The sequence below is a fragment of the Eublepharis macularius genome, chromosome 3 (assembly GCF_028583425.1).
Source record: "Eublepharis macularius isolate TG4126 chromosome 3, MPM_Emac_v1.0, whole genome shotgun sequence".
Classification (NCBI taxonomy): domain Eukaryota; kingdom Metazoa; phylum Chordata; class Lepidosauria; order Squamata; family Eublepharidae; genus Eublepharis; species Eublepharis macularius.
Genome location: NC_072792.1, coordinates 25,367,459 through 25,395,429, shown reverse-complemented (window position 1 = coordinate 25,395,429; position 27,971 = coordinate 25,367,459). Strand labels below are relative to the sequence as shown.

Here is a 27,971-nt window from a genome sequence, read left to right as displayed (position 1 = left end):
TGTATTAACTCCAAAAATATTTGCAAGTCATCAGCTTTGTAACCATCAATTACATGCCTCTCTCCTTGAATGCATCTTTTTTTTAAAAAAGACATCTTCCCTTCACCAAAAGCTAGTTACACCTCTGCAATAAGCTTGCCTGTATCCAGTCTGGGGCTCATAACATAAATATGTACATTATTCAGTTTCTCATCACTGATATTCACCACTTGAAGATTCTCAAATGAATGTGTGAATTCATTCATTTGAAAAACATTTTGTTTGAGAGGAGTCAAATGCGGGAATCCATTACGGTGGATTACTCCAGGCACTCCTGCTGGACTAGACGGGTCATAATTGGAAAGCAGCAAACAAGGAACCAACCCGAGCCCCTCCCAGAACAGGTAAGCAAAGCCTTCAAGAGACTGATCTACCATCCTGGTATGAATCCCACCTCCCTAGCAATTTACTAAATGGCCTTAAGCCTTCCTCTCCTGCAATCAGCAGTATAATGCTGACCTACCTTACAAGGTTGTCGCAAAGACAACAAGGGAATTGGGCAAAGCACTTGAAAGCCCTCCATTAATGTTATATATCATTACATTTGCTACATCGAAAGGAGTCCAGCAGCACCTTTAAGACTAACCAACTTTACTGTAGCATAAGCTTTCGAGAAGCACAGATGCATCTGACGAAGAAAACTGTGATTCTCGAAAGCTTACGCTACAGTAAAGTTGGTTAGTCTTAAAGGTGCTACTAGACTCTTTTCGATTTTGCTACTACAGACTAACACAGCTAACTCCTCTGGATCTATTACATTTGCTGGTACTGAATCCCTTTGTCCTCTGATCTGCCAAGCTTTTCCTCAACCACTCAAGCCACAAGAACTTTGAAACCCAAACCCAAATCTTACAAGCAGCCCAAACCGTACAAGTGCAGAAGCTAGGATCCTGAAGTATACACACACACTCGTGTACACTGAGGTCCAGCTTATGCTGCTTTGACCAGTGAGAGCCACTTGTTTATTCTCTGACATTTTAAAGCTTATTGTAGGTTACAAATTGCTGACAGGCAGCAAGCCAGTTCAGCCTATTACTCAACTGCTGAACCTTCTGCTAGGAAAACCTTTGGAAGACCAACAAACAACTTAAACCACTTCACTTTTACAAGGGGTGGAGAAAAGAAAGCGTGATGAATTTAACCAGGTTGCATCATATCCGAAGCAGCGCTGCTTGGTTGACAAAACACATCAGCAGGATTCGTTTCCTAGTTTCTCCGCTAACACATAAAAGAGCAACATCGGAACCCCCGACTGGTCAGCACCGAGGTGAGCAAAATAAAATTTCTGTCCGAACAAGATTTTGAGATTTACCATACTGAACGTCCCCAGGGTACACAAATATAAACAACTGAGATTTGAGGACTATAGAGTAGGTCAGCTAAATATGAGCTATTATCATGACGGGAGGCACGAAACAGGAAGTTATAACAGCCCTGGAGGAAGCCAAGTCCAATGGCCCTTGCAGCGTTAAGAGGAGCGACTGGGGCTTGGCTCTGATTGCTCCTGGTTACCAGCAGCCCACCAGGAACTGCCCCTGTAAGTAAAGCAGCCAGTCGGCTCCTGCATGAAGGAAACTGTAGGCTCCAAGCGCCCATCAAAAGGAAATAAGGTTGCCCCAGGCAACAGACAAAAAATGCAGGAACATTTGAGAAGATAAGAAGGCTAGTCAGAGAACCTGGCGGCCCGGAGGTGGTGGACCATCTCTGGAGTAACTGGGATTTTCCGAATCAAAACCCAACTACCCTCGTCACTTTCTGCTTCTGTTTTCATAGCTTCCAACATTCCACATATAAAGACACCTTTTTAGAAATCCACACTTTACTTCCACCATGCCAATGTTTTCTTAGTCAGATATTGGCAAATCCCACACGATGCTCAGAAGTTTCACTGCAGCACCTCTCTCTCTCTCTCTCTCTCTCTCTCTCTCTCTCTCTCTCTCTCTCTCTCACAGACCCATAGAAAGATGAAAAAATTAACTTAGGGTTTTCATTAGTAGAATTGTCGTTTTTAAAAAACAGCTTGATTTGAAATTAAAGCTGAATACCAACAGGTTAAATCTACAATTGTCTTTTAAAGAGAAGCCCGCAGTGCCACCCTCTCCCTCAAATGCTGCGGGAAGGGAATGGGAAATGTTTTCCACAGCCAACAGAGAGGAGAGTCAGCCAGGCCAGCCCGACACAGCACACTGGGGGGGGGCGGGAATGGAGGTGGCCATTTAAGGGGACAATATCCACCCCATCCCTCTCTTTCATGCTGATCTCTCCCCCTCTACCCCCGAGGCTATAGCAATGCCAAAAACGGTGGTGAACAGCCCGAGGCATCAGTGAGTAGGGTGAAGAGGCAATCCTCAGACCACAAGCTTGGTGACTTCATGGAGCTGTGCAGACATTATGTTCACATGGGAGCCCGTCAACTGAGCATATTGGGAATGAGCATATTGGGAATGTGCAGCCCCCCTGATGCAACCAATCACTATTATTAGGCGTACTGGGCCACATGTGGAACACATCGCCCAATTTACCAGAGAAATACATTCCACACATGATATAGTGATCGCCAGTATTTGGCGCATGGCAGGAACTGCACGCTCCTAATGCTCACAGCTGGCAGGCTCCTGGATTGTGCAAAACGTTAGGCCTGCAAGGGCTTTCATGCATTCACTAGCAAGGGACACCACATTCTCCCTTCCCCTGCTAGTTCCTGGTGCCCCACAGGCATAAGTGATGGCTTGGGGCAGAAAGTGTATGCAGCAGCTTTCCATTCATTCATTCATTCATTCATTTCATTCATATAAGCTCTAAGCCTCCCCACCAGCAGCTAGGTGATGGCAAGGGCATGGTGAGGGGCAGAAAGCTTGGAACAGAAAGAAGGCAGGGTGTTGCTCCAAGCATCTTCCCCCTCCGGCCTCAGCCCCACAGCCACCTGTCAAGTGACCCCAGCCAGCTGCTGGGGGAAGGGGGGAGAAGAGAGTTCACAGATACACCTTGTGCACCAATCCACCTCCATCCAGGTTGCCCCTCAGCTTTTAAGACGTACAGTGCAATCCTAAACCGAGTTATTCCAGTCTAAGCCCAGCTAAGCTTAGGCTGGAGTAACTCTGTTTAGGATTGCACTGATAAAGTTCGCAAGATCACAGTCAGTCTTTCTTTTTTGACTTGTAGTGTCTGCACAAGCGGTGATATCACTTCTCCATTTGGGGGAAACTTTTGACCCACGGTCTGGGGCCAAGTTCAGACTACATGAGGGACAAACGGCTGGGCTCACTTTGACGCAGCTTCCTAAGTTCAAACTGAGTTTGTGGCCTTTATGAACAACACTGAACCCTCTTTATAAACATCACAGAATCCTGGGGAGAAATATTTTTCTTGTGGTCGAGCACTGTAAATAAGATGCCATAGGTCACACACTGTATTAGATACGGTAGGAAATTGTATTTCTGATGTCATGAATAAGCATAAATATTTGCTTTCAGCCTCATGAAAATGCATGTTTCTTCACTCAATGATTTACCAGTCTTGCTTCTGGAAAGGTCTAGGCTTTCAGTCCACAATCCAGCATGCTTCTGTACTGGGTTTGTGAGCCTCCTCTTCAAGGAAGTGATCTCAGCGTATGAGAGCTAAACAGAATTCCTTAATTTCACAATTACTCCCATTAAACACATTCCACAGCATAAGGCAAAAAGCATGTAGGATGTATGGCCAGAGGTTCTGAACCATGTTTTGGGTAGTACAAAAGGCTTTATTCAATTGCAAACCAATATGTTTTAATGCCAATTTATTTTAGTACATTTAATCCGGTCCTTCCTTCTTCATTTTACCCTCACAACAACCTTGTGAGGCAGAGCAGGCTGAAAGAGACAGTGAGTGGCTTAGGGTCACCCAGCAAGCTTCCATGGCAGAGTGGAGATGCATTGTTTTTCAGCTCTATATAGGGCCTGGATAGTCCAGACAAGCCCAGACTTGTTTGATGTTGGACGCTAAACATGGTTGGCTTTAGTCTGCAATTGGATGAGAGACCTCCAAAAAAGTAAAGGGTTACTGAGGCAAACAATAGCAAACCATGTCTGTTAGTCTCTCGCCCTGAAAACCCCAGCAGGGGTCACTATAAGTCAGCTATGATTTGAATGCACTTTCTACCACCACGAGATACTCGTTTTCAAATTTTTACTATCATTACTCTATTGTTTTCTTTACTGAATGTTCCAGATGTTGATCATATTGACTTAGTTGGAGTTAGTGCTGCTATGTTCATGTGTATATATATGTATTTTAATTGTGTAATTCTGGATGTTTTTATGGTTCTTAACTTATATTAACTGTCTTAGGTATTTTAACTTGTATATGCTTGTAATCCGCCTGAGCCTGCTGGTGTGGGGAGGGCGGAATAGAAATAAATAAATACTATGTAATCTGCATTGAGTCTGAGTGAGAAAGGCAGATTATAAATCACATTAAAAGGATGAAAAATAAAAAACCTGGGTCTCCCAGATCCTAGTCGTTCGCCTGAACCACTACACAAAATTCAGCCAATGAGCATGAAACCATCTTTAGGAAATGTATGAATTTCAAAACAGGAAACCTGATGTAAATCAAGGGACTTAATTTAGTCCCTTTTCTTGATTCTACAGTCAACCCATAATAAATTAGTCTTTTTTTTTCCTAGATGGAAAAATGACTTGCCCAGAAGAGGAGGAATGAATGGCAAACTGGCCAAGACCACGAAACATCATTTGATGAAGACGTGATCATTTTTACATAAAAACAACCTTTATAAAATTGAGACTGGGTTGTGAGATGCCACCAGTTAATCCAACAAAATCAGCAGTGGCTCACAGGAGGTTTTATCGAAACAGATGCTGGTGCCGTTGGACTTGTTTTAATTTGCTCCCAAAAACTAACACAACTAAGTTTACATATCAACTTCCCTCACCTATCCACTGGCTCCTAACAGTGGGATCAGAATTAGTATTCATAGCTATCTTCAGAGTACAACCTGTTTTAAAAACCCCAGAAAGCTTATGGAAAAATCAATACCGCTTCTTCAAATAGGGTTAACACTCAAACCCGTTTACTTCAGAATTTCTTTCCGGAAGTACTGCATACTCTGAAGTAAGCATCATTGACTGAGAAAAAACCACGTTCTCAGTGGCCAGAACAAACAGCCTTTGGATCCAACCAGGGCAGCATCCACACATGGCTGAATACTGTACTACAGCAACCCTTCCCAACCACTCCATATCAATCTTTCAAGTGTGGACAAGACCATACACCAAAGGACTCATACAGCACAACATCCAACCATGTACAAATGCAACACAGGAGAGAATCTCCCACAATGAATCTTCTCGGGTTGCCAGCTCCAGGTTGGAGAATTCCTGGAGATCTGAGGGGCTGACCCTGGAGAGGGCAGTGTTAGGGGGAGGGAAAGGACCTCCGCAGGGTATAATGCTGTAAGTCCATCCTTCAAAGCAGCCATTTCCTCCAGGGGAACTGACCTCTGCGGCCTGGAAATCGGTTGTAATTCCAGGAGATCTCCAGCCACACCTGCAGGTTCAAGATCCAGGTCCAATAGCACCTTAAAGATGAACTAGATTTCCAGATATGAGAGTTCAAGATGCACCTGATGAAGGGAGCTCTGACTTTTGAAAGCTCATACCCTAGAAATCTAGTTGGCCTCTGAGGTGCTGCTGGACCGAAATCTTGCTCTTCAACTGCCCACTTGAAACTTCCTGGAGGCAGGCAAGCCTACTTCCCACATTTTTTAAAAAGAAGTGCCGGGGCTCAGTAGTACTCCCAGGCCCTAATCTCTTTGGGGGGACCCTCATTACACTTTCTACACTTCCCCAGAGACGCCCTTAACCTTCAAGCGCCCGGGGTCAGATTAGTGCCGGGCACTCTGCACATGCTCAGGCGCTCCCCTTCCAGAGCTAAGTAAATCAGGGACGGGGGGTTGCTCGTGTCTCATTCATTGTCCCGAGGAGCTGATTCGAGGGGCGGGCGGGGGCAAGGCAGGGGGATCCGGCCCGGCTGCCCTCCACTCACCAGAAGAAGAGCCGCGAGCAGAAGTTGGCCTCGCTCAGCGGGTTGGGCTTGGCGTCCTGGCCGGGCAGCGCCTCCATCGCCGCGGCTGCAAGCGGGCAGGAGGGAGCGACGAACTGCTGTGGCTACACGCGGCGTCCACGCCAGGCTTTTGCCGGGGGAAGCGGCGCCTTCGCCGGCGCAGGGCAGCTTCCGGGAAACCCGACACCCGCCTGCCCGCTGCGCTCCGTCCGGCTCAGCCGCAGTAGCCGCGGGCGCCTCTAGAGGGGGCCAGAAAGGGAGAGCCGCGCGCTTGCCCGGAGGCGCGCCTTGGAGACCCGCAGAAGGCGCTGCGCCTTTGCGCGGAGAGAGGCTGGCTTCCTTGCTGCCGTTGGAGATGCGCCTCAAGCCGGTGGATTCTGCCGGGACGACGGCGCGGCTGGCTGCAAATGGGCATGGGCGCAAGGGCGAGCGGGGAACAGCCAAACGTTGCAGGCGCGAGCGTGTGTTTGTGGGTCGCGATAGGAACTGAACTCGCAAGAGCGTTTTTTTTCACTACAAACCTTTCAACAGTCAGAACAAAAGAAATAATTTTTTTATAACTGGGCACACAGAAGGATCAGAAACTAGAAGCTTGCAGCAAATGGTATCTTTGGGTTCACTGAAGCAACTGGTGGTTTCTTGGTAACGCTTTGGGGTGAGCAGGGCTTTTTTTCTGGGAAAAGAGGTGGTGGAACTCAGTGGGTTGCCAGCACAGGGGGCAACTCTTGGCAGGAGGTGGTGCCCCTGGTACCACATGTGCGCACGCGAAGCACACAAATGCTCCCAGACCAATGTTATGTCATTTTGGGTCAGGGGGAATAAGGGGAGTTTTTAAAAGTTTAAATCACCCAAGGCGAAAATGGTCACATGGATGGTGGCCCCACCCCCTGATCTCCAGATGAGGGCAAGCTAAACTCCCCTCTGTCTGGAGATCAGGGGTTGGGGCCACCAGCCATGTGACCATTTTCAAGAGGTGCAGGAACTCCATCCCACTGCCTTCCAGCTGAAAAAAAGCCCTGGGGGTGAGTAAAGTCCAGCTTCTGCTGGTCCGCCAAGCGCCAGAGGTTTGGGATGCAGTCCTCTTGACTGAAAAATCAGCAGTGGCAGAACATAGCCTAACTGAAACAGGGCACAGTATCTTATTCCAGGACACCAAAATACTGGACAACACTTCCAACTACTTTGTCAGACTGCACAGGGAAGCCATTGAAATTCACAAGCATAAGCAAAACTTCAACAGGAAAGAAGAAACCTTAAGAATGAACAGAGCATGGTTTCCAGTTCTGAAAAACACCAGGCTAACAAAACACTCTATACTCGACAATAGCCCTGCAGATAAGATTAGCACATCAAGCTCCAATCCATATGCAAAAGAACCTCCTCAGGATACAGTGAAGCCTCCCGCCATTAGCATTCCACACCCTGGGAAACTCTTACAGGATGACTCAGCTCAACCCCACCCCTCCTGAGTAGATACAAATGACCTGCCTACATCTTTTCCACACTGTGACACTGATCTCTGTCTTTTGGTGCTACACCTCTGAAGATGCCAGCCACAGCTGCTGGCTAAACGTCAGGCACTACAATGCCAAGACCATGGCAATACAGCCCGGAAAACCCACAACAACCATCATTGCCCCACTCAGAGTTGTGAAAAGAGTGGAAATACACTTTACTAAGTACCTAGAGACACTCAAATAAACCTCATTTCACGTGTCCCCCCTCCAATTTTCCATGCACTCGCTCACACAGTCACACTTCAGTCAATATATTCCACACATATGATGTCAGTTACTGCTCAACTGCTAAAAGTATCCCAGTTTCCCCCATCTCCCTCATCCATTCATTGAAATGAAGATCTTGATACTTTCTCACACCTTAAAAGAAACACAAATTGGCATGCACATGTGCCGAGCAAGAGCAGCCTGCACATAAAACCGCACATAAAATCCTGCACTTGAGCATCCCTAGGTACTTAGTAATGTGTATTTCCACTCAAAGCCAGTGTTCTTATTTTACCCACAATACAGCTGGGGCTGAGAGGGGGTGGCCTACCCAAGGCCACCTTCTAAGCGCATGGCAGTAGTGGGAGTCAAACCAGTAGAGTGCTGATTCATAGCCCAACCACTTAACCACTATGCTTCAGCATACCTGGTGGTTTTTCTTCGTTTTGGATTTTAATACGTAAGAAGATCTACAGCAGCAGATTAGGACCCAGAGAGAGTGTATGGAAGTTTTCAGACAGGATAGGAGAAGTATGCAAATGGAAACCAGCAAGTACAAATTCAGACAAAGAAAGCTGGCTGCAGGGATGAGTCGGTAGAATCATAAGATCCGTACTAAGATTAAAAATAGGCCCCAGGAAAGAGTGTAGTGTCAAGGCCAGGAAGAGCCCTTTGTGATCGTATCCCTTCAAGACCTGCATACGACTGGAAATGAAATCGATGGGAGAAAACAAAGACAATACATATTTCTGTGAGAATTAGAGATGTATTCAATCAATCTATATAAAAGGCGCTGCAAACCTCCTTTTGGGCACCAGCTATCTATACAAGTGGTTCACAAAATGCTGCAACCCAGGAAACAAACAACCTCCTCCGTGGAGTTGTCACGCCTGGATTGTTTTTCCAAATCCAGTGCCTGAGGAAACAGCTATCCACAAGCAATTTTGGAGAAAGGCTACCCAAGAAAGTAGTCTTGTTATCTTAAAGACTTGACAAATTTATTGTAGCTTAATCCTAGGGAAGCCTGATCTCATCAGGTCTCAGAAGCTGAGCAGGGTCGGCCTTGGCTAGTAATTGGATGGGAGACATCCAAGGAACACTGGAGTGGCTATGCAGAGGGAGGCAATGGCAAACCACCTCTGTCAGTCTCTTGCCTTGAAAACCCCAGCAAGAGTTACCATAAGTTAGCTATGGCTTGATGGCACTTTCAACCACCAAGATTTTGTGGGCTAAAGCATTACAAAGGCTGCTGGTAGTTATAAAGGGCAACTTATTTATGGGTAAGAAAAGTTTTAAAAAATAAAATACCACACATCAAAACTGGAGAAGTCATCATAAATCGTAAATTTACTATGTTTGCAGCAACATTTTTTTCAAACCTGTTTTGCAGAATTCAACATATTAATCCAGCTTTGAAAAATGAGGCTTCTGCCCAAGGGAGAAGCTCAGACTTTGCCCCTCTTGGGAAACCGATGTCTGTCACAGAGAGACTAATATACTCACTCTTAGGGATTTCTAAAGACTGAGCAAGTCTCAATTTCTTGCTTTGGAGGTGCTTTATTTTTTTCTGTGCTTTGCCAGTGAAAATTATCATGTCACTTAAATGATTTTGCTTGGTGTATAATGCTACGTCTCAAAAATAGCGCGCAGCCCTAACTACTCTGCAAAATCATTGGTTTTAAAGGGCACTGTGAGGCTGAGGTGACTCCATCCCATGGGTGCACCAGCCCCCCGGCCATTTTTTTCTTCAGAACAAACCCTTCTGTCTAAAATGTTTGTCTGTAGCATTGGGCTTCAGAATAAACCATTAAATCTTTAAGTTATTTGAAGATCCCTTTGTTACTGTTGTTTATCTTAAGAGTTTAATATTTCCTTAAAGGAAAGTGAGTCTCTACTGGAAAACCCACCCAAAATATGCAGCCCATATCCTTAATGGCTTTTGTCTGCACATTCGGCGGGAAGAGTCTCAACTGAGACAACCCCGTCTCCTCAGTTATGAGTATGGCCATTCTAAAACTCTTTATTTCAAAAACTTTGTTATTCCACCTAAAAACATTCCATTTTTAACCCTATTCTTTCTCTGTGGAGTTCAGGGGCAGCACATATATTTTATCCCCCATTTTATCCTTACAACAATCCTATGAGGTAGGTTAGGCTATGCAGGGCTCATTTCGAGGGGGACGCAAAGGAACGCAGTTCCGGCAGTTCTCCAAGGAGGTCACATGTCAGGTAGCCCCGCCCACCTTACTCTCAGCCATTTTGGGCCTATTTCGGCCTGGATTGGGGCCAAAACGGCCCGGATCGGGCCTCTGACGTGTGGTGGATCACTCTCCCACTCATCAGCAGCCTGATCCTGACCATTTTGGGCCCCTTCTCAGCCATTTTCAGCCCTTTTTTGCCATTTGAGGCCCAATTTTGGCCCTGAATGGCCAGGATTGGGTCCAAAACAGCCAGAACAGGTGATCTCAGGGGGTGTGGCATATGCAAATCAGTTATACTAATGACACACTTCCGTTGATGGCAAGAGGTGTGGCATATGCTAATGAGTTATGCCAATGAGCTCCTCCAGCTCTTTTTCTACGAAATGACCCCTGAGGCTAAGAGATAGTGAGCAGCTCAACTTCATCCAATAACACACACGACAGAGTGGCCATTTGAGCCTGGATCTCACCAGCACTAGTCAAACACTAACCACTGCAATATACCACTGCAACATACTGGGTCTGCGGATTCATGTCGGGGTGTAAAACCAGTTTATGGTTTGAAGTGCAGCTGAGCTGCCCTTCAGCTGCTGGTGTGCAGGAGACACTTTTCTGTGACACAAATCAACGCTGCAAAAAACTACGCATGAATGGCTACATGTGGGTGGGGCAGATCAGGTGAGTCTTTTCTGTGCAACTGGCAACTCCAGCAGGTACTGATTGCATAGGGAATACACATATGCAGGGCTTTTTTTCAGCTGGAACGCGGTGGAATGGAGTTCCGGCACCTCTTGAAAATGGTCACATGGCTGGTGGCCCCGCCCCCTGATCTCCAGACACAGGAGAGTTTAGATTGCCCTCCACGCCGCCAAGTGGCGCGGAGGGCAATCTAAACTCCGCTCTGTCTGGACATCGGGGTGGGGCCACCGGCCATGTGACCATTTTCTCCAAGGGCAACCCACTGAGTTCCACCACCTCTTTTCCCAGAAAAAAAGCCCTGCACATATGGAATACCCCATCCATGTGGCTGCATCGTTCACAGCTGTCTGGGTTTGCACCAAGGAAGAGTGGGTCTGGAGCAGCACGTGCCAGGATCACTGGCTTATGAGAACCCTGAGGACTATGGTCACCCCAGCTCCAGTTTTACTTGCCAAAACGCAGGATTTCGAAAAACAGCTGCAAGAAGCAGTTCTGCTCAAGGACATTTGATCAGCTCTTGCCTCAGTCCATGTCCTGCTTACAAGTAGCAACCGCGGGAGCCACTGAGTTGGAAAACTGTTGTATTATAACTTGTGTGCGCATCAATCACACTAACAACATATATTGTACCATTCTTCCATCGGGGACCCAAGGTGGCTTAGCTGCGGCTTCCAGAAAATCCCCAATCTGCACATGGGCCAGGCCTAGACCTAGTTAGCTTCAACGAGTTTGATGATCCTTGTGCACACTTGTCTTATGATCTGAAATCATTTTCGTCTATTGCCCTTCCCATTAACTTTCTGGTTGTCCAAACGTACCATCAGACTTTGTTGCCAGTGGTATTAAGGAAAACTAAGAAGTAAAAATGGCTGCATACTTTTTTCCAGAATAGGGTTGCCTGGTCCCCTTACCCTCTCGGTGGGAGGGGGGAGACCTAGCACTCACCTTTCTGTTCTCTCTTTGCTCGTACGCTTTGCGTGCATGTGCTCTGCCTGCATGATGACGTCCCTTCCAGGAAATAATGTCATCATGCGGGAACGGTGCACGCACACGCTGCGCACCAAGCTGATCTAGGCCCCAAACAGGCCCGATTCAGCCTATTTACTTGTGGCCTACACTCTCTCCACTGACAATGAGTTAAATTACTCATTGAGTAAAGGAGATTTTCCTTTTAAATACGTAAAACATTTACCTCAGTGAATGTGACGTATAGATATGAAGTATCTCCCTCTGACCTTTAAAGCAAGCCAGAAGCAAACAGTTCAATAAAAGAGCAATGAGCAGTACTTGATTTTTCTGGACTTAATCTCAATTTCCGAACATTTGGAGCCAGGAAATTTAAGAACAGGATTATGGAGGACATATTCTGGAGCTTATCAAAAGCAAAACTAAAGCTCTGAAGGATCAGCATTGATCCCAGAGTCAGCATAATAGCAGTATCTAAAGCTGTGTTTACTTTACATATTACACATTCACGTGTTCTAGGAATGAGTAACGTCAGGTAAGTAACTCATGTATACCTGACGATACAGTTTCCTGATGGGAAAACAGCACTTGCGTATGCCGTCTTTGAGGGAGCATTGCCACAAATACTGACTATAACGAAATTGCAAGGGTCAATAGCCCCCAGATTAATCAGAGGTAAGTAACAGTGAAAACAGATTACCACTTGTAATGCTTTGCTGTTTGTTTTTGTTTTTAAACGTTTGCCTTTGGACCTTTAGTTCAGCTCCTCCTTAAATTACCTTAAACTTTTACCTCAAGGGGGCCCTGGTCCCAATCAACACTCCTTATATTTCCACTCACACAGAGCTTCAGGTGTTCTCTACTTTACCCAGGTTTAAACCTTCAGTACACCTCCTCTTTTTTGTGTGAGTGTGACCTATATATTCCTGCCTCCCCAAGAGGTTTTCAGTGCCACCAACAGCTTTTTGCCTTAATTCTTTTCTGCTTAACTGGTACTATTACAATAAGGCTTTGTTATAGATGGTAGTTTGACAGAACAGTCAACATGTGAGGGTGGTTGTGAGGTAAACAAGGATCTTTTTTTCCTTAAAAGTAAAATTTATTTGTAGGTACATAAGCATGATGGATGCAGAGTTTTATTAAGCGTATTGGTTTCAGAATAGTTCTTAAGTCTGGCGGTTTCAAAAATAGTTAGATCTTCACAGACCCAGCAACAAAGACTTGTTTTCCATACAGGTATTCATTAACAGTTATCTACCTTTCTAAGTCCATAGAAGTCGGTGGGTTTAGAAGAGCATAACTCTGTTTAAGATTGCATTGTAATCCATCTCCATCTATACCACCTTTGGGTCTTCGTGTGTCTGATAGCAACACATAACATCTGTATGCATGCTATTTAGTTTGGGGTGGGAGGAACTAGTTACAGGTATTTTATAACATGTCTGATAGCAAAGCATAACAATTATACGCATGCTATTTGGTTTGGGGTGGGGGGAACTAGTTACAGGTATTTTATGAAGAAGACAGATTGTTCTATCCCTCTACAGACAAGTAACAATTATTGGGGATGCTGAGTAAGTACACACATCTGTAAATGAGAGGGATTTTTTCATAAATACTTCTATGAGTTTTGAGAAAAAGCTGCAGGTAATCCATTGGTACAAAACAGGACCCCAAAACAAAAGCCACGCAATATTGCATGGGTTTTGTGTTTCAGCTCTTGAGAATTACAGCAGACTCATCGCATTTGTTTCCCACATGTCTTCCAACAAGCTGCCTGTACCATCTATGAGGTTATCTTGCTTTATCTTCAAACAGCCCTGAGAGATTGATTACACTTAGAGAGCTGTGGATCTGATTACTTCAGACAGGTGCTCCCCTGAGAACAGAACAGCAAGCATTTCCCATGAGTGGCCATAGGGTTCATTAGGACCAACCAAACAGACACAAAACATTGTGCAAAATTTTGAGCACACTTGTCATCAAGCCAATTGTTACGAAATTTTAAAAGATAGAGGGTAGAATGTGGATTTTGTTCATTACGCATAATCATACTTTAACAAAACCTAACAAACAAAACTCAGAAACTCCAAAAAGGCAAATGTGAAACAAAGAAATGGCAACGGGGGTGGGGTTTTTACAAAGTTTACAATTATTGCCATATATTTGGTTATAATGCTTCAACAAGATGTTGCTACCATTCTGCCACCTACGCCTACTTAACTTGTCAAATTACTGTTAATCTTTCCATAGATTCGTAGCTTTCAGTGGAAGATGAAGAGCTGGTGAGTTTTAATTAGCAAAGGATCTAAATGGATTCCAGGTGGCATAAAAAGCATCCACACTCATTTGATAGTTTGCTAATTTAATTTGATGAGTTAATTTTTCCAACAGAGTTATATTCCACAGGTGCTCATATCACATACTAATAATAATTTTTTGTGAGCTGAAATATGATAGATCTTGTTATTTTTAAAAAATGATAAATGATTTGTGTGCTAATTGCTTGTTTTCTTCTTTAAATAATTTTAACAAAGCCTCTTTGGAGGAGGTATTAAATTTAATTTCAAAATTGTATTAATCCCATCGTATATCAACTTCCTAAAATATTTAATGTTTTGCAACTCCACCCCATCAGAAAATATGTACCAATATTATTATGGCATCTACAACAACAAGCGGAAGATGTTTTATGGATACACTTCACTGGTGTAAAGTACTGTCTGTATAACAGCTCCAGGGAGTTTTCTCTTAACATAAACTGATTGGTGGGGAAGGGTTCTTCTAAATTGCCTTCCAAACTTCAACTTCTATTTCCAATCCCAAGTCCTTTTCCCCAAGCATGATGTAGCACATTTGTCTCGTGATTTTAATTAAATATTTATATATACTTGAAAGCAGTTTTTTCAGGTCACGATGTTAAGGTCTGGTTTTGTATTCATTGTCTGAGGAATGCCAGCAAGCAATTAGCTTAACTTCATTGCTGGCGTGGTGTCACAGTCCATTCTCCGGGAAGCTGAGTTCTTTGTTCTTTCACAGAAATACAGAAAGAAACCACTCCAAGTGGACTGTCTGCTATAGTCGAGGTGGCCAACTCCAGCCTGTGGGCCTAATCCATCTGTCCTGGTGGTCCTGCCACATTTTTATCAAGGTGTGCCTTCACTTCTTCACTCTAAAGAAAAGAGCAGTGTTTCCAGCCGGTCAGAAAAATAAATATTATATGCAGGAATTGTATGTTTCTTTTAGATCTTAATGTCTTCCATGTGAAAGGTTTGTTCTGCTGCTGAGTCTAAACTGGAATGTGGTTGATTTTTTTTGGTGCACCCACACAATATTGTCCCCTAATCATCCTCTTTCTGCATTTTCCAAAACCTGGTTTGGTAATCTCTGCTGGGATAGATTGCAGTAACAACACTATTGCATACTGCAAATATGAGAAGGTGTGCGTTTTTGCAGGACCCACACACACTGGCACATCAGCACCATATCCCCTCCCCAGCCCCCCATGGATGCCATTTGTCCCCCCTCCCCACAGTTGTCAACTCGTGGTTGGGAAATTCCTGGAGATTTGGGGGTGGAGCCTGGGGAGGGTGGGGGAGGGGAGGGACTTCAGTAGGGTATAATGCCACAGAGTACACCCAGCAAACCTGCCATTTCCTATAAGGAAACTGATCTCTGTTGTCTGGAAATCAGTTGTCATTCTGCGAAATCTCCAGGCCCCACCTGGAGGTTGGCAGCCAACCTCCACAGTGGGTTGCAACATAATTGACATATCACATTAAGCTACTACGCTATGTCAGTTACCAATCTTAAACTTGAGGTTGAATAGTAATTGACAATCACATTAAGCTACTACGCTATGTCAGTTACCAATCTTAAACTCAAATCTCTACTCTGCTATGGAAGGTCACTAGGTAATCGTAGCTCTGTCACTCTCTCTGTACCTAGCCAACATCACAGGGCTGTTGTTAGAATGAGATGGGGGAAGGTAGAATGCTGTTATAAGCTGTTTTGTATCCCCATTTGGGAGAAAGGTGAGATATAAACATCTAAATAAATGAACATAAAAATATGATCAAATTTACTATTAATGTTGGGATCAGAGAAAATGGAGTGAAGTTATTGCACAGATGGTATGATACACCAGTATACTTTAATGATTAATTCTAGATATGCAACCAATTGGTTTGTACTTCTCTGTAGGGTGAAGCTGCCTTGTTCCTAAGGGACATTAAGACAAAACATTTGATATGATGACCATGTTGGACATATTAAAAAAAAAAGACCTAGGTCTTGTCTTTATAGAGATAATATCTTCCACAACACTACGCAAGATGTGAAGCTCAATCATTCTAAATCTTCTTGCAGCACCCCTTGCTCAATTCTGGAAAGAGCAGCTTTACCAGAAATGCAGGAACGGTTAAGGAAAGTGTAGCGCATGATGCTAATAAAAATTAAGAGCAATTAAGTATCTAAGAGAGAAAGGAGCTTTACAAGGAACATTGGCAGATGTCCATTAATTATTGGAATCTTTCTAATGAACTAATATGGGCAGCAAGAAGTTTTATAATCAGGGCTCAATTTGAGGGGGAACACGCAGGAACACAGTTCCGGTAGTTCTCCGAAGAGGTCACATGTCAGGTGGTCCCGCCCACCTGATTTTTGGCCATTTTGGGCCCGTTTTGGCCAGGATTGGGCCTAAAACAGCCAGGATTGGTCCCAAAACGCCCAGGATCGGGCCTCTAACAGGTGGTGGATCACTCTCCTGTTCAGCAGCAGCACAATTCTGACCATTTGGCGGGCTTTTTCAGCCCTTTTCAGCCCCTTTTTGCCATTGTGGGCCCAATTTTGGCTCTGAATGGCCAGGATTGGGTCCAAAACAGCCAGGTAGGTGAGGTCAGGGGGTGTGGCATATGCAAATCAGTTATGCCAATGACACACTTCTGGTGATGGCAAGGGGTGTGGCATGTGCTAATGAGTTATGCTAATGAGTTAAGACCCCTGTTTATAATATATCTAGATTATGTAATAACAATAACAACAACAACAAGCGTGCTTATATTTTGTTCCTTCTGGACACATTAGTGCCACACTCAGAGTGATGAACAAAGTTAATGTCATTATTATCCCCACAATATAGCTGGGGAGCTGGGGCTAAGAGGAGTGGCTTACCCAAGGCCACCTACTGAGCTCATGGCAGTAGTGGGATTTGAACCATCAGAGTTCTGATGGATGGATGGATGGGATATAACCCTGTTTTGTTGTTTGATATCTTTGGAAATTGTTAGGTGTTTGTATGTTTATAACAAATATTGATTGTACATTTATTTCTATTTTTATATAATAAAAAGTTTAAAGAACTGTCTTAGTCAAACTTTGGACTCCTCAGCAAACTAGGGAGCTTGTCAATGACTGATATTTCTGTGAGCGGCCTCTGTACTTTTCTCGATCCCTTGTGAACTTTACCTACTTATTTCTCTCAGTATTTCCTGCATTTCATGAACCACTGATCCTGCTGTTTAGAATTTTTTTCTTTACAACTTCATATATAATTGTTGGTTGTTGTGGATTTTCCGGGCTATATAGCCGTGGTCTTGGCATTGTAGTTCCTGATGTTTCGCCAGTAGCTGTGACTGGCATCTTCAGAAGTGTAGCACCAAAAGACAGAGATCTCTCAGTGTCACAGTGACACTGCCAGTCACAGCTGCTGGCGAAACATCAGGAACTACAATGCCAAGACCATGGCTATACAGCCCGGAAAATCCACAACAACCATCGTTCTCCGGCCATGAAAGCCTTCGACAATACATCATTCATATATAATTGATCACCACTACAGGCATCTCACCAAGTGGGACCTGGTCCACAAAAGCTTATACTGGACTAAAATCTTGTTAGTCTTCAAGGTGCCAAAACAAGCTACCCCCCTGAAACCATTAGTATGGAAGGCAACCAATTTATGACAACATACAATATACATGTTCTGATTGTTACTTGCCATTAAGCAAAATTAGAACTCTCTGGTCAAGGACATTAATGGTCAACTAAAATGTTAGAAGTTGACGATGCAGTGCTCTTTTAGAGAGAGACACTCATGAGTGTACCATATGGTCAATTTCTAACATTTTCTCGTGATGTCCCCATAGTTTTCAATTATATTGACATTAGTTTTGTATTGTTCCATATGGTAATCTATTTCCTCATTTAGGAAACTTTTGTGCATCATCCCAGAACTAGACATACACACACTTCTAGATTTCAAGGGGCGTATAGCTCCCTAATTTTGTGCCAACTTTGAGGTTAGTGATATGAAAAATTATTACATAAGCCTTGTCTTGTCTTGTCTCCTTATACAAAAATAGTTTTTTTTACCTGCCTGGTCAGTTCTTTTGCTAATGTTTCAGATTGCTCCTTGTTTAAAGAAGATGCAAATAAGTTAACATATTAGCTTTTAACTTTGAAAACAATGACTGATTAACTTTCTCCTCCCACTTCTGAACTTTAAATGTTTTGGTTGAGGATTGTGATGCTGAAGGCAGTCCATCCCACCACAGAATGGAAGACCAGGGGTGGGGTGCATTTAAAGATTTTTCTTCTGGAGTGTTTTTTCGACTGTAAAAATGTCACCCTCCACTGCTTTTTTTTCCAACCAGCACTCATATCTTTCTTTCATGGGGGGGGGCACCCTAAAGTAAATTTTAAGTATAAAAGCACAGAGGAGAAAGGGTTAAAAGTCCCTCTGTGACAGACAGGAATAGTTCAAGCTCCACCTCTCCTGGGAAACAGCCAATGAAAGCTGGCGGAATGCTGGGGAAGTGACAGTTGAAAGTCTATTGAAAGGCAGTTACTGAGGGAAAAGGCTTGAAGTCTGCTAAGGAAAGGCAGCAGAGAGATAGCTGGCTGTTAATCTGTTCTGTTACATAGTAAGCTTTCCCTGTTTAACCACAGTATATGTATAAGTTTTAGAATCATTCATGCCTATGTTCTATGTTAGATATAAAAGTTATTTTTTGTTCTATTTTAACCCTGGCTGGCCTGAAGTTGTTAACTGAGAGAAAATAAAACACACAAAACCTCAAACACTCTGGTGACATCCAATGGGCCAAATTTGTTAAATGGTTGCAGCATACATAGGGAAAGTAAACAGTAAGTTCCCTTTCCCTAATAGCCCTGGGCTGTAGCTTGGTGGGAGGAGGTAAATATAGGGACCTGGTTGCCTGTCTGATGGAGCCTCCAGAAAGAGGAGAGAGGGGACCCAGTGCAGATTTGGGACAGGGCTCTTTGCCAGAAAATTAGAGTTTAGGCAGTTGATGGGTTGTGAGTGACTGCCCTTAACTGCCTGTGAAGCCCCAGACCTATAAAGGGAAGTTTATGGGGGGTGGAGGTATGTAAGGGAGGGTCACATCCTCCCACATCCCACCCATATGTGTCTTGCACTTCAGACAGAAGAAATTTTAAAAGCCTCAGGGGAAACCAACATGCAACTCTTTATCATGCGCTTTTGAGCCACCAGGAAAATCAAATGTAAAAATATGAGATCTGTGTTGTTAAATGAGACCCAAGTCAATCTGATCCAGCATCCAAACAATTCTATTATCTCTTTGCCCTCCTTCTTAATTCTCCCTTCTCTGCTTTCTTTGCTTGTATGACTGTAACATTTCAACTTTGGGCACCCTCTGCTTATTTTAAATATTGCTGTGAGAGCCTTATACATTCTGGTGCCTTTAAAACGAAACCATGATAAACATCACTACAAAGCATGTATGTACACATTTATGTGGAATCCACTTTCAGTTATCCCATGTAGTAGCTAAGAGCACTGTTCATGTGCAGAGGTTTTTTCCTTAGCTGATCCACAAGGGGAGCCACAGTTTACCATATAGCACAAGCCAAAAGGTGGGACAATGTGATAGTATCAGCCATATTGCCCTCATACAGCAAGACAATGACACGTGTTTTAATAATTAAATGCAGCAATTTTGGACCAGGTTCAAACTCTGACCAGGTCCTAATACCACAAAGGAGACTGGTGTGTATCATTGTGAAGAGTGCTTTATTTTTGAACTGTTTATCTGGCAACCCTGCCTTTGAGTTGCATGAAGATTTGGGGGGGATCATTCAGATACTTACGTTATGATCAGAGGAACTACCCAGTGTGGTGTCATGGTTAGAGTGATGGGCTAGGATCTTAGAGACCTGGGTTTGAATCCCCACTTGGTCATGGAAGCTTGCTTGGTAACCTTGAGCCAATATATTGTCGAAGGCTTTCACGGCCGGAGAACGATGGTTATTGTGGATTTTCCGGGCTGTATAGCCGTGATCTTGGCATTGTAGTTCCTGACGTTTCGCCAGCAGCTGTGGCTGGCATCTTCAGAGGTGTAGCACCAAAAGATAGAGATCTCTCAGTGTCACAGTGTGGAAAAGATGTTGGCAGGTCATTTATATCTACTCAGGAGGGGTGGGGTGGGGTACAGGATGACTCAACCCAACCCCACCCCTCCTGAGTAGATATAAATGACCTGCCAACATCTTCTCCACACTGTGACACTGAGAGATCTCTGTCTTTTGGTACTACACCTCTGAAGATGCCAGCCACAGCTGCTGGCGAAACATCAGGAACTACAATGCCAAGACCACAGCTATACAGCCTGGAAAATCCACAACAACCAACCTTGAGCCAGTCACACACTTTCAGCTTAACCTACCTCACAGAGTTGCTGTGAGGATAAAATGGAGGAGAGGAGAAGGATGTAAGGTTTTTTGGGTCCCCCTTGGGGAGAAAAATAGAGTATAAATGAAGTAAATAAATAACAATAAATAAATAATAATAGTCTCTGTAAGATATCTGCAGTATGAATGTGTTTCTAAAAAAGTGTCCAAGCAGCTGATTTCAGAAATCAGTGTATGAGAGAAAATAGGGCCAGACTATCTGTCTCCTTCCTTGTTAAAACAGAACCTTTGAAATAATTCTTCTGAGATATCCCCTCAGATTCCAGTTGTGGCAGATCTACCTTTCATGCTCACATTAGATACTAGGGGAACCCCTACCCTCAGCCTTGCCACCGAAACTGTTCACTTGATGGGGGAAACTGTTCCTTTTCTATGTTTCAGAAAACTTGTAGAAGATACAAACAACCATACCAGAAACCAAGTATATGGTCTGAATGCAGCAGTGATTTCCATCAACAAAGCAGATCTTTCTTGCCTCCTTCCCCCTCCCACCATAGCCTCAGATGATCCCCAAAATTCTGCTTCTGGGGGCCAGGGCACCTCAAGAGACAACATGGGCAGGACAAACTGGTGGCCTGCAGTGGGAGGAAGGAAAGCAACACAAATGATATCCCTACACCTTTGATTCTGATGGAAACACTCTTAAAGTTTTGTATCATTATTTATCGGATTAGCTTCTAAGTGTGTTTCACGCTCAAGATTATGTCTTGGATTCTCTTTTGGCCATCTCTCAATCCTGGCCAATATTCAAACAAGCCATCATCTTTTCTTTTTCTCACAAACATCCTCTCTCTTTCACTTGTCCACCTTGTTCTGGGAGCCAGCAAATGCTAAATAAATTTCATTTAACGCAGGGCAGAATTTCTAGCGATAACGTCAGAAATGACTGGATGGGGCCATGATAAAGCCATCTGTACTACACTTCTGATATGCTTTACAATCTAATCTGTATACCATCTTCCACTTTTAAAATGTTGCCCAGCCAATATTTGCCTACCTCTTTTCATACTTTTTTCCCTATCCACAGAACTTGGGGTGATGCACATATTTTGCTCTCCCTCCATTTTATTCACACAAAAACCCTGGGAAATAAGTTAGTCTGAGAGAGAATGAGCAGCCTGAGGTCACAGAGCTTCATGGCATGGAAACCAAGTCTCTTCTGTCCTTGCTGAACATGGTAATACGATACTAGTCCTATCTTATGAGAACTTTTCTAATCATTTATTTCCTCACTATACTTCCTCAGAGACACTCGAGCTGTACTTTATAACCCTAATGACCTTAATAAGTAGGGTCGATCGTATTCGTTTTTGAAACTGAGAGTGGCAAAGAAAAAAAACATTTTAATCCATCCTGCTTTTCTGCATAAACCACCTGAGCTGTCCAACCTACTCTGGTCACATGATTAATTCGATGCACAGTGCTTACAGACATACTTTCAATGGCTTGCCGCTGTTTAAATTAGTCTATGTGAAGAGCAAAACAAACTCCATTGTTGTAATTCCTTTAAACACAGGAAAAGAATTCTGTGAAGTCTGATGATTGCAGGAATGCAAACCTGAATCACATTTGAAATTGCAGTCCCCTATTAAAATGTATTCAAATAGATTGTTACTAATGTCAAATACGGCTGTGCAACTTGGACTCTGCACCTATTTTCTAGTTATGAGGTCTTTTTTGTTTGAGATTAACCAAAAATTAAGCATTAACTTCATAACAGATTGCCAAAAGAGAAGCAGATATATAGATCATCTAGAATTGCAAATTAATAATGTTATGTTAGTATCAACGGCTGTTGCTAAATGCTTCCTACCAATATTGTCTATCCTTTCTTGCTACATAACTAGCAGGGTGACAGTTTTGGATGCCAGCCAAACATGACAGAAAACAAAATTTACACTTGCAATAATGCTCAGTGACACTTGTTAACATGTAATTTGCTAATATTGTACTAGACAGCAAAAAAAAAAAACTGCTCTGCCTCTTCCACAGTGACATAACAAGCCACTGGGGGAATTTACCAGCATCCAAAGAAGATGTTAGGGACACAGATTATAGCTTTCCTCTTCTGTTTTTGTGGAATAGCAGCGATTATTGCAGCCACGGCCTCGAATGAATGGAAAGTGACCAGCAGAGCTTCATCGGTGATAACAGCAACATGGGTCTTCCAGGGACTCTGGATGAATTGCGCGGGGAATGCGCTGGGGGCTTTCCACTGCAGACCTCATCTCACGATCTTCAATATAGAGGGTAAGTCAAAGGAAAGTTGCAGAAATCAATGCTGCAGCCGAGAAGCCAAATCTATGTGTAGATCTTTTTAGCTAAGAAAGAAACGTGGCTTTGATGGTACTCATAATTAATGATGTACCAAGATTAGAATATTTATTTGGGTCACTGGAGGGGGACTAGGATTGGTGAGGAGTTGTCTTCTACTCTGAATTCCTACTTGTTGCTTCTTCCTCCCCTACCTTCTGCTGCCACCACTCTTCCTGAAGCCTCCCCATCCATAAGAGCCACCATGTTTTCATCCTAATGTTTGTATATATATAATGCTCAGATGTAACAAGGGATATTATATTTAACAAACATGGTACCAGCCATAGGACATCTTTGTTGGGCTTGTTAACATACGCTGGCCTTTTTCAGATGTGCCCAAATAGGTATTACAGTCAAAAACGGCGGTCAGCTAGCAAACAAGCAGCAACACAGAAAGCAGTAGCAGGTGAGACACAGTGAAGATGGCAGACTGGGAACAAAATGGCTGTGAAGCCCAAGCCTGTATTTGTAAGAAGGTTCAAAAACACCTATCTAAAGCTTGAACAAAGCCAGTTCAATATTCTTGGGATCTTTCCCATATTGGCATGCAAATTCTTCTTCAAGGGCGTATGTGTGTATGTAAAGTGCTGTTAAGTTGCAGCTGACTTATTGCAACCCCTGCTGGGTTTTTCAAGGCAAGAGACTAACAGAGTGGTTTCAACCCTGGTCTTCACTGGAGGTCTCCCATCCAAGCACTAACCAGAGCCAACCTTGATTATCTTCTGAGATCTGATAGGATTGGGCTAGCCTGGGCGATCCAGGTTAGGGCCAATGACATGCAGTACATACTATCTAAATAAACAGGATTTGAACACACTAGAACATAGGGTTATAGTCCCTTCCAAGATAGTAAGTATGAAAAGAAACTAGTAGGAAAGCTATATGGAAACTTTTTATTCCTTAAATTATTTGAATGCTACCAGAGAATTTATCCACATCCAAGTTCCTTGGAGGATTGAATGTTGATTTGCAATAAAAAATCTAGACTTGCATCTAGAAAAGAGGATACCACATCATGAGCACAGAGTTGTGGGAGTGCAAAATTTAGTAGTACCCGGTATAGAAATACCTCGATTGTGAATCTGTATTTTTGCAGGGTTTTGTTTAATAGGGCTTGTCACAGGTAGGTGCACTGTGCCATTAGAGCGGTCCCTCAGTGGAACAGGCTTCCTCAGGAGGTGGTGGGCTCTCCTTCTTTGGAGGTTTTTAAGCAGAGGCTAGATGGCCATCTAACAGCAATGCAGATTCTGTGAACCTGGGCAGATCATGAAAGGGCAGGAAGGGTTACATCAGCGCTTAGTTCTTGTGGCCCCTTCTTCCATGCCCAGGGTAATGCCAATCACCATCTTAGGGTCAAGTAGCAATTTTCCTCAAGTCTGTTCAGCTAGGGATCCTGACAGTATTTTTTCATCTTCTGAGCATGGGGCAAGCAAAGGTCACAACCGTGTGTGGGGAAAGGGGAGGTAGTTGTGAATTTCCTGTATTATGCAGGAGGTTTGACTAGATGACCCTAGAGGTCCCTTCCAACCCTATGATTCTATGATTCTATGATTATAAGCCCCCAAAGCTGGCGTATCACTGATATTAGTACAAGCAGAGACCCTTGCGACAGAGAGCAGATGTTTCCAAAAAGACCCTCTCCAAGAAGTTGAGCACATAGCAACTGCTCTGGAATGAAACTGCCAAACGCCCACCAATCATAGAGAAGGATGGTGAGAACACGCATGCATCCACCATCTATGGAAGTAGCCTGGTGTCACCTGGTCCCCACCTACCCACAGGGGACAAACAAAGGAAATTCAGCAGCCTTCATTGTAGGGGGGGCGTGGCACATCCAATAGGAACTCTGTAGCTACCATACTGCAGGAAGTTCTACAGATGAGGAATTAGGTCCCATCTTGCTAACACGTTCTCCTTAAACTTCTCTAGGACAAATGTGCAATGTATGGTGTCCATGCCAAACACTGAATGAATACAGATTACCAGTTACCAAGCGGTAACATAAACACACTGAACATGTAACCTTTTGGTAAGCTACGTGGAAACCAATGACCATTTTGCCACACATTCTACCACGTACTTGCAGCTGATGAGCCCTGTTCCTTGCCCTTCTGCAGGGTGACTATCGTAGGGTGCGAGAGTTCATCCTGGAGAAAATGGTTGTCTGTACGGGCTCCGTCGGTCATATGCTACCAAATGAGAATTTTACTGCACATCTGCACCTGATCATAGACCTCAAGAAGCAAAGGCATGTTAACTTTCTCACAATTGGGGAAGACACCATAGATGACTAGTTTTCCAAGGGGATAGAGGTCAAATTGTTAAGCAGTTTTCTCTGTACTCGCCCAACTGATGCTGTGGCAAAGGAGTGACCAATCAGTCATCTTTCCAGGTATTTTGCCACCTGGTGCCACCCTTAATGGCAATTTTGGCCTTTTTTTCTCATCAAGGATCCCGAAGTGTAAGCATTCTTAATAGCTGTGTCAGATAACCAGAAATGTTGCTGATGATGGTTTTTCTGATTTATTTATTCTTTATCATGCATTTTCCTCTAACAAAATTCGCACAAGGGTTCTTAGCAGTGCTACAAACATTTCTGGACAGCATGCAACAAAAACTTGGCAGTGCTCTGTTTGTAACTCCACCGATAAGGAGACTGACAGGTGCTCTTGTTCAAATGAGATGGCAGCCACACACACAGAAGTGACATTTAGGAATACTAATTTTAACTGCTGTGCGCAAGCGTTTCCTGCACTATAGAATTACAGTGGGCAAGATTAATGACGGGATAATAAACATTTTTAAATGGTTCATATTTGCAAACTTCGAAGAAGAGGGATTCTCTACTGTCAAGGCTATTCTGTTTTAGGTATGCCACATATCTGAACCTTCTTCATTTAAATTACATAGTTTGGTGTGTGTTACAGACAGACAGACAGACAGAGCCTAATCACTACACCAAGCTGGGACAAAGTATGTGGACGATAACATTTACTGGAGGAGAGACCAGACTTGTTCCACATTATGCTATTCATTGTGTGATACTAAAATTTAGAACTGCCCTTTTTGCTATAAACAGCCTAGCGAAAAACTGAAATTAATTTTGATCTCCTTCACTCTTCAACAGTTTTGTAAGATTTAGTATTTCCTTACTGCAAAAAAAGAAAGAAAGAAAAAGCAACAGCAGCAGCCTAGGCTACAGCCCTAATTACTGCTTCCATGTGGAAGGTTTTCTCTGTCATCTTTGCTTCTAAACTGGAGGAGTTCTTAATGACTCATCTATACAATGCCATAGTCTAATTATCTTCTTTCCAGGATTTCACCATCCCGTCCACATAATTCTTTCCCAAACCTGTTTTATTCCCATCCTTTAGGAAAGTAAACCCTACAAGTTCCTGCCCGCACTGGCACTATCTTTCTTCCATTTGTTTATTTAAACCATGGTTTCATACAGTGTCTGAACTGACTCACCGTTCATCTCTTACATCTTCTGATGCTCGCTGTTAAACTTTGTTGAAGAAAAATACAGGCGTAAATTTCAGGTCACAGGAAATGACAATGACAATCTGTCCATATTGCTAGAGATTTAATGAACCACTTTTACTGCTGGCTTCAGATTTAGGTTTACCTCAGTTCACACCATTTCCCAATGCTGTTAATTAATGCTCTAATATTAAAGTCAATGGCTGAATTCTTTTAAGTTCATCTATCCAATGGTCTATTTGACATTAGGGCATACCTCCTTCAAATGCATGTCCACTCCCTTTTTCGCTTTGGGTTTATTCAGAACAAAAATTTTCTTCTCGTTTCATCACAAAAGTAATTATTATTGAGAGATATGACAAATTTCTGTATCAACAGGACATTTGTAAGACTTTAGCCTGGAACATTTGGATAACTATGGGGGGAAATTATCACTGTTGTACTACCTAACTTGAACAGCTAAAGAAAACACTGAGAGGTCTGATTTAAAACAGAAGGGGGAAAAGAATACTTGAAAAGTGTTTACAGTGGTATGATAGAGAAAGACTCACCCACTCAAATAGGTTTTGCGAACTTTTAAAAACACTATTAAAAACTCTCTAAAATCACTCTGTCAGAGACGGGATAAGTATGTATACCAAAGCAACAAATATTCTCAACTACAACTTCAACTCTGAAAAAATAGACCATGCATCTCCAGCTTCAGTTTATTCTATACTAATACTAGAACAAATACATTATGGTTTTTGAGTGCCTTTCTGCCTCAGGTGAACTTAGAGTTAGCAGCAAGGCTCAACGCTGGGGGGAGGGGACTACATGCAACAGAGGCCAGACTCTAAATTGCTGTTTGGGGGCAAACATGATAGTAGGTCATAGGTGGCTTCAAACCAGCATTTCCAATGGTGAAAAAAGGAGGAGAAGCCCGGTTGGTCACCCAGAGAGGATATGACGGGGATCATGGGGTGTGCAACGGGGGAATCCATGTGGGACGGGGGGGCATAGTACGGAGGGGTGTTGAGTGAACAAGCCATAGAGGTGTTGACATTTTTCATTGCCAGGATCAGCAGTATTTCCCAACCACCACCACATATACTTAGCAACTCTCATTATGTACCAACTCCAAGTTGTAAAATTCCTGGAGGTTTGGGGGTAGAGCCTGGGGAGACCAGGATTTGGAGACAGGAGGGACTTTAGTGGGGTATAATGCCATAGAATCCACCCCCACACACCACCAAAGCTGCCATTTTCTCCACAGGGACTGATCTCTGTAGTCTGGAGATTAGTTGTGATTCCAGGAAATCTCCAGGTACCACCTGGAGATTGGCAATCCTATGTACAGCTTCTGTTGCCAAAAGTAGTTGACCAGGGATATTGGCTAGAAGAAGACCTTTCATGGTATCTGGGGCCAAGGTAGGAACACTACAACCCCACTGTTCATTGAGCTAGCATCAGTCTCCATGTATTTGTCTTTGAGGTTATCATGAGCACTCCCTGGGCAGTTATTTTCTGCACCCCTTATGCTAAGACGTGGTTATTAACAGATAGATTATCTCTATAGGCCAGAGTGGTTGGGTGGGTTTTTATTATTATTTTTGAGCTGGCACAGTGACACAACAAGCTATTCCTGGAAGATATAATTTGTGAAATGGCAGATTTGCTCAGAATGAGGAACTCTGATTCAGATTTCCAAAGGAAACAAGGACTCAGGAGTACAATACTTCCTTTCCCAAATGGAGAGCTTCCAAAAGGCACA

General features: G+C 43.4%; 2 protein-coding genes across 2 annotated transcripts in view; one reads left to right on the top strand and one right to left on the bottom strand.

Annotated features, from left to right (window-relative positions):
• Positions 1 to 6,158, bottom strand: part of ABCC4 (ATP binding cassette subfamily C member 4) — a 204,448-nt gene extending 198,290 nt beyond the window's left edge. Inside the window, exon 1 of the mRNA XM_054975037.1 lies at positions 6,082 to 6,158. Within this exon, the coding sequence (XP_054831012.1) occupies positions 6,082 to 6,158 (77 nt within the window). The remainder of the gene's footprint in view (positions 1 to 6,081) is intronic.
• Positions 6,159 to 22,214: 16,056 nt separating this feature from the next.
• Positions 22,215 to 27,971, top strand: part of CLDN10 (claudin 10) — a 99,770-nt gene continuing 94,013 nt past the window's right edge. The window contains exon 1 of the mRNA XM_054973945.1: positions 22,215 to 22,669. Within this exon, the coding sequence (XP_054829920.1) occupies positions 22,456 to 22,669 (214 nt within the window). The 5' untranslated portion in view covers positions 22,215 to 22,455. The remainder of the gene's footprint in view (positions 22,670 to 27,971) is intronic.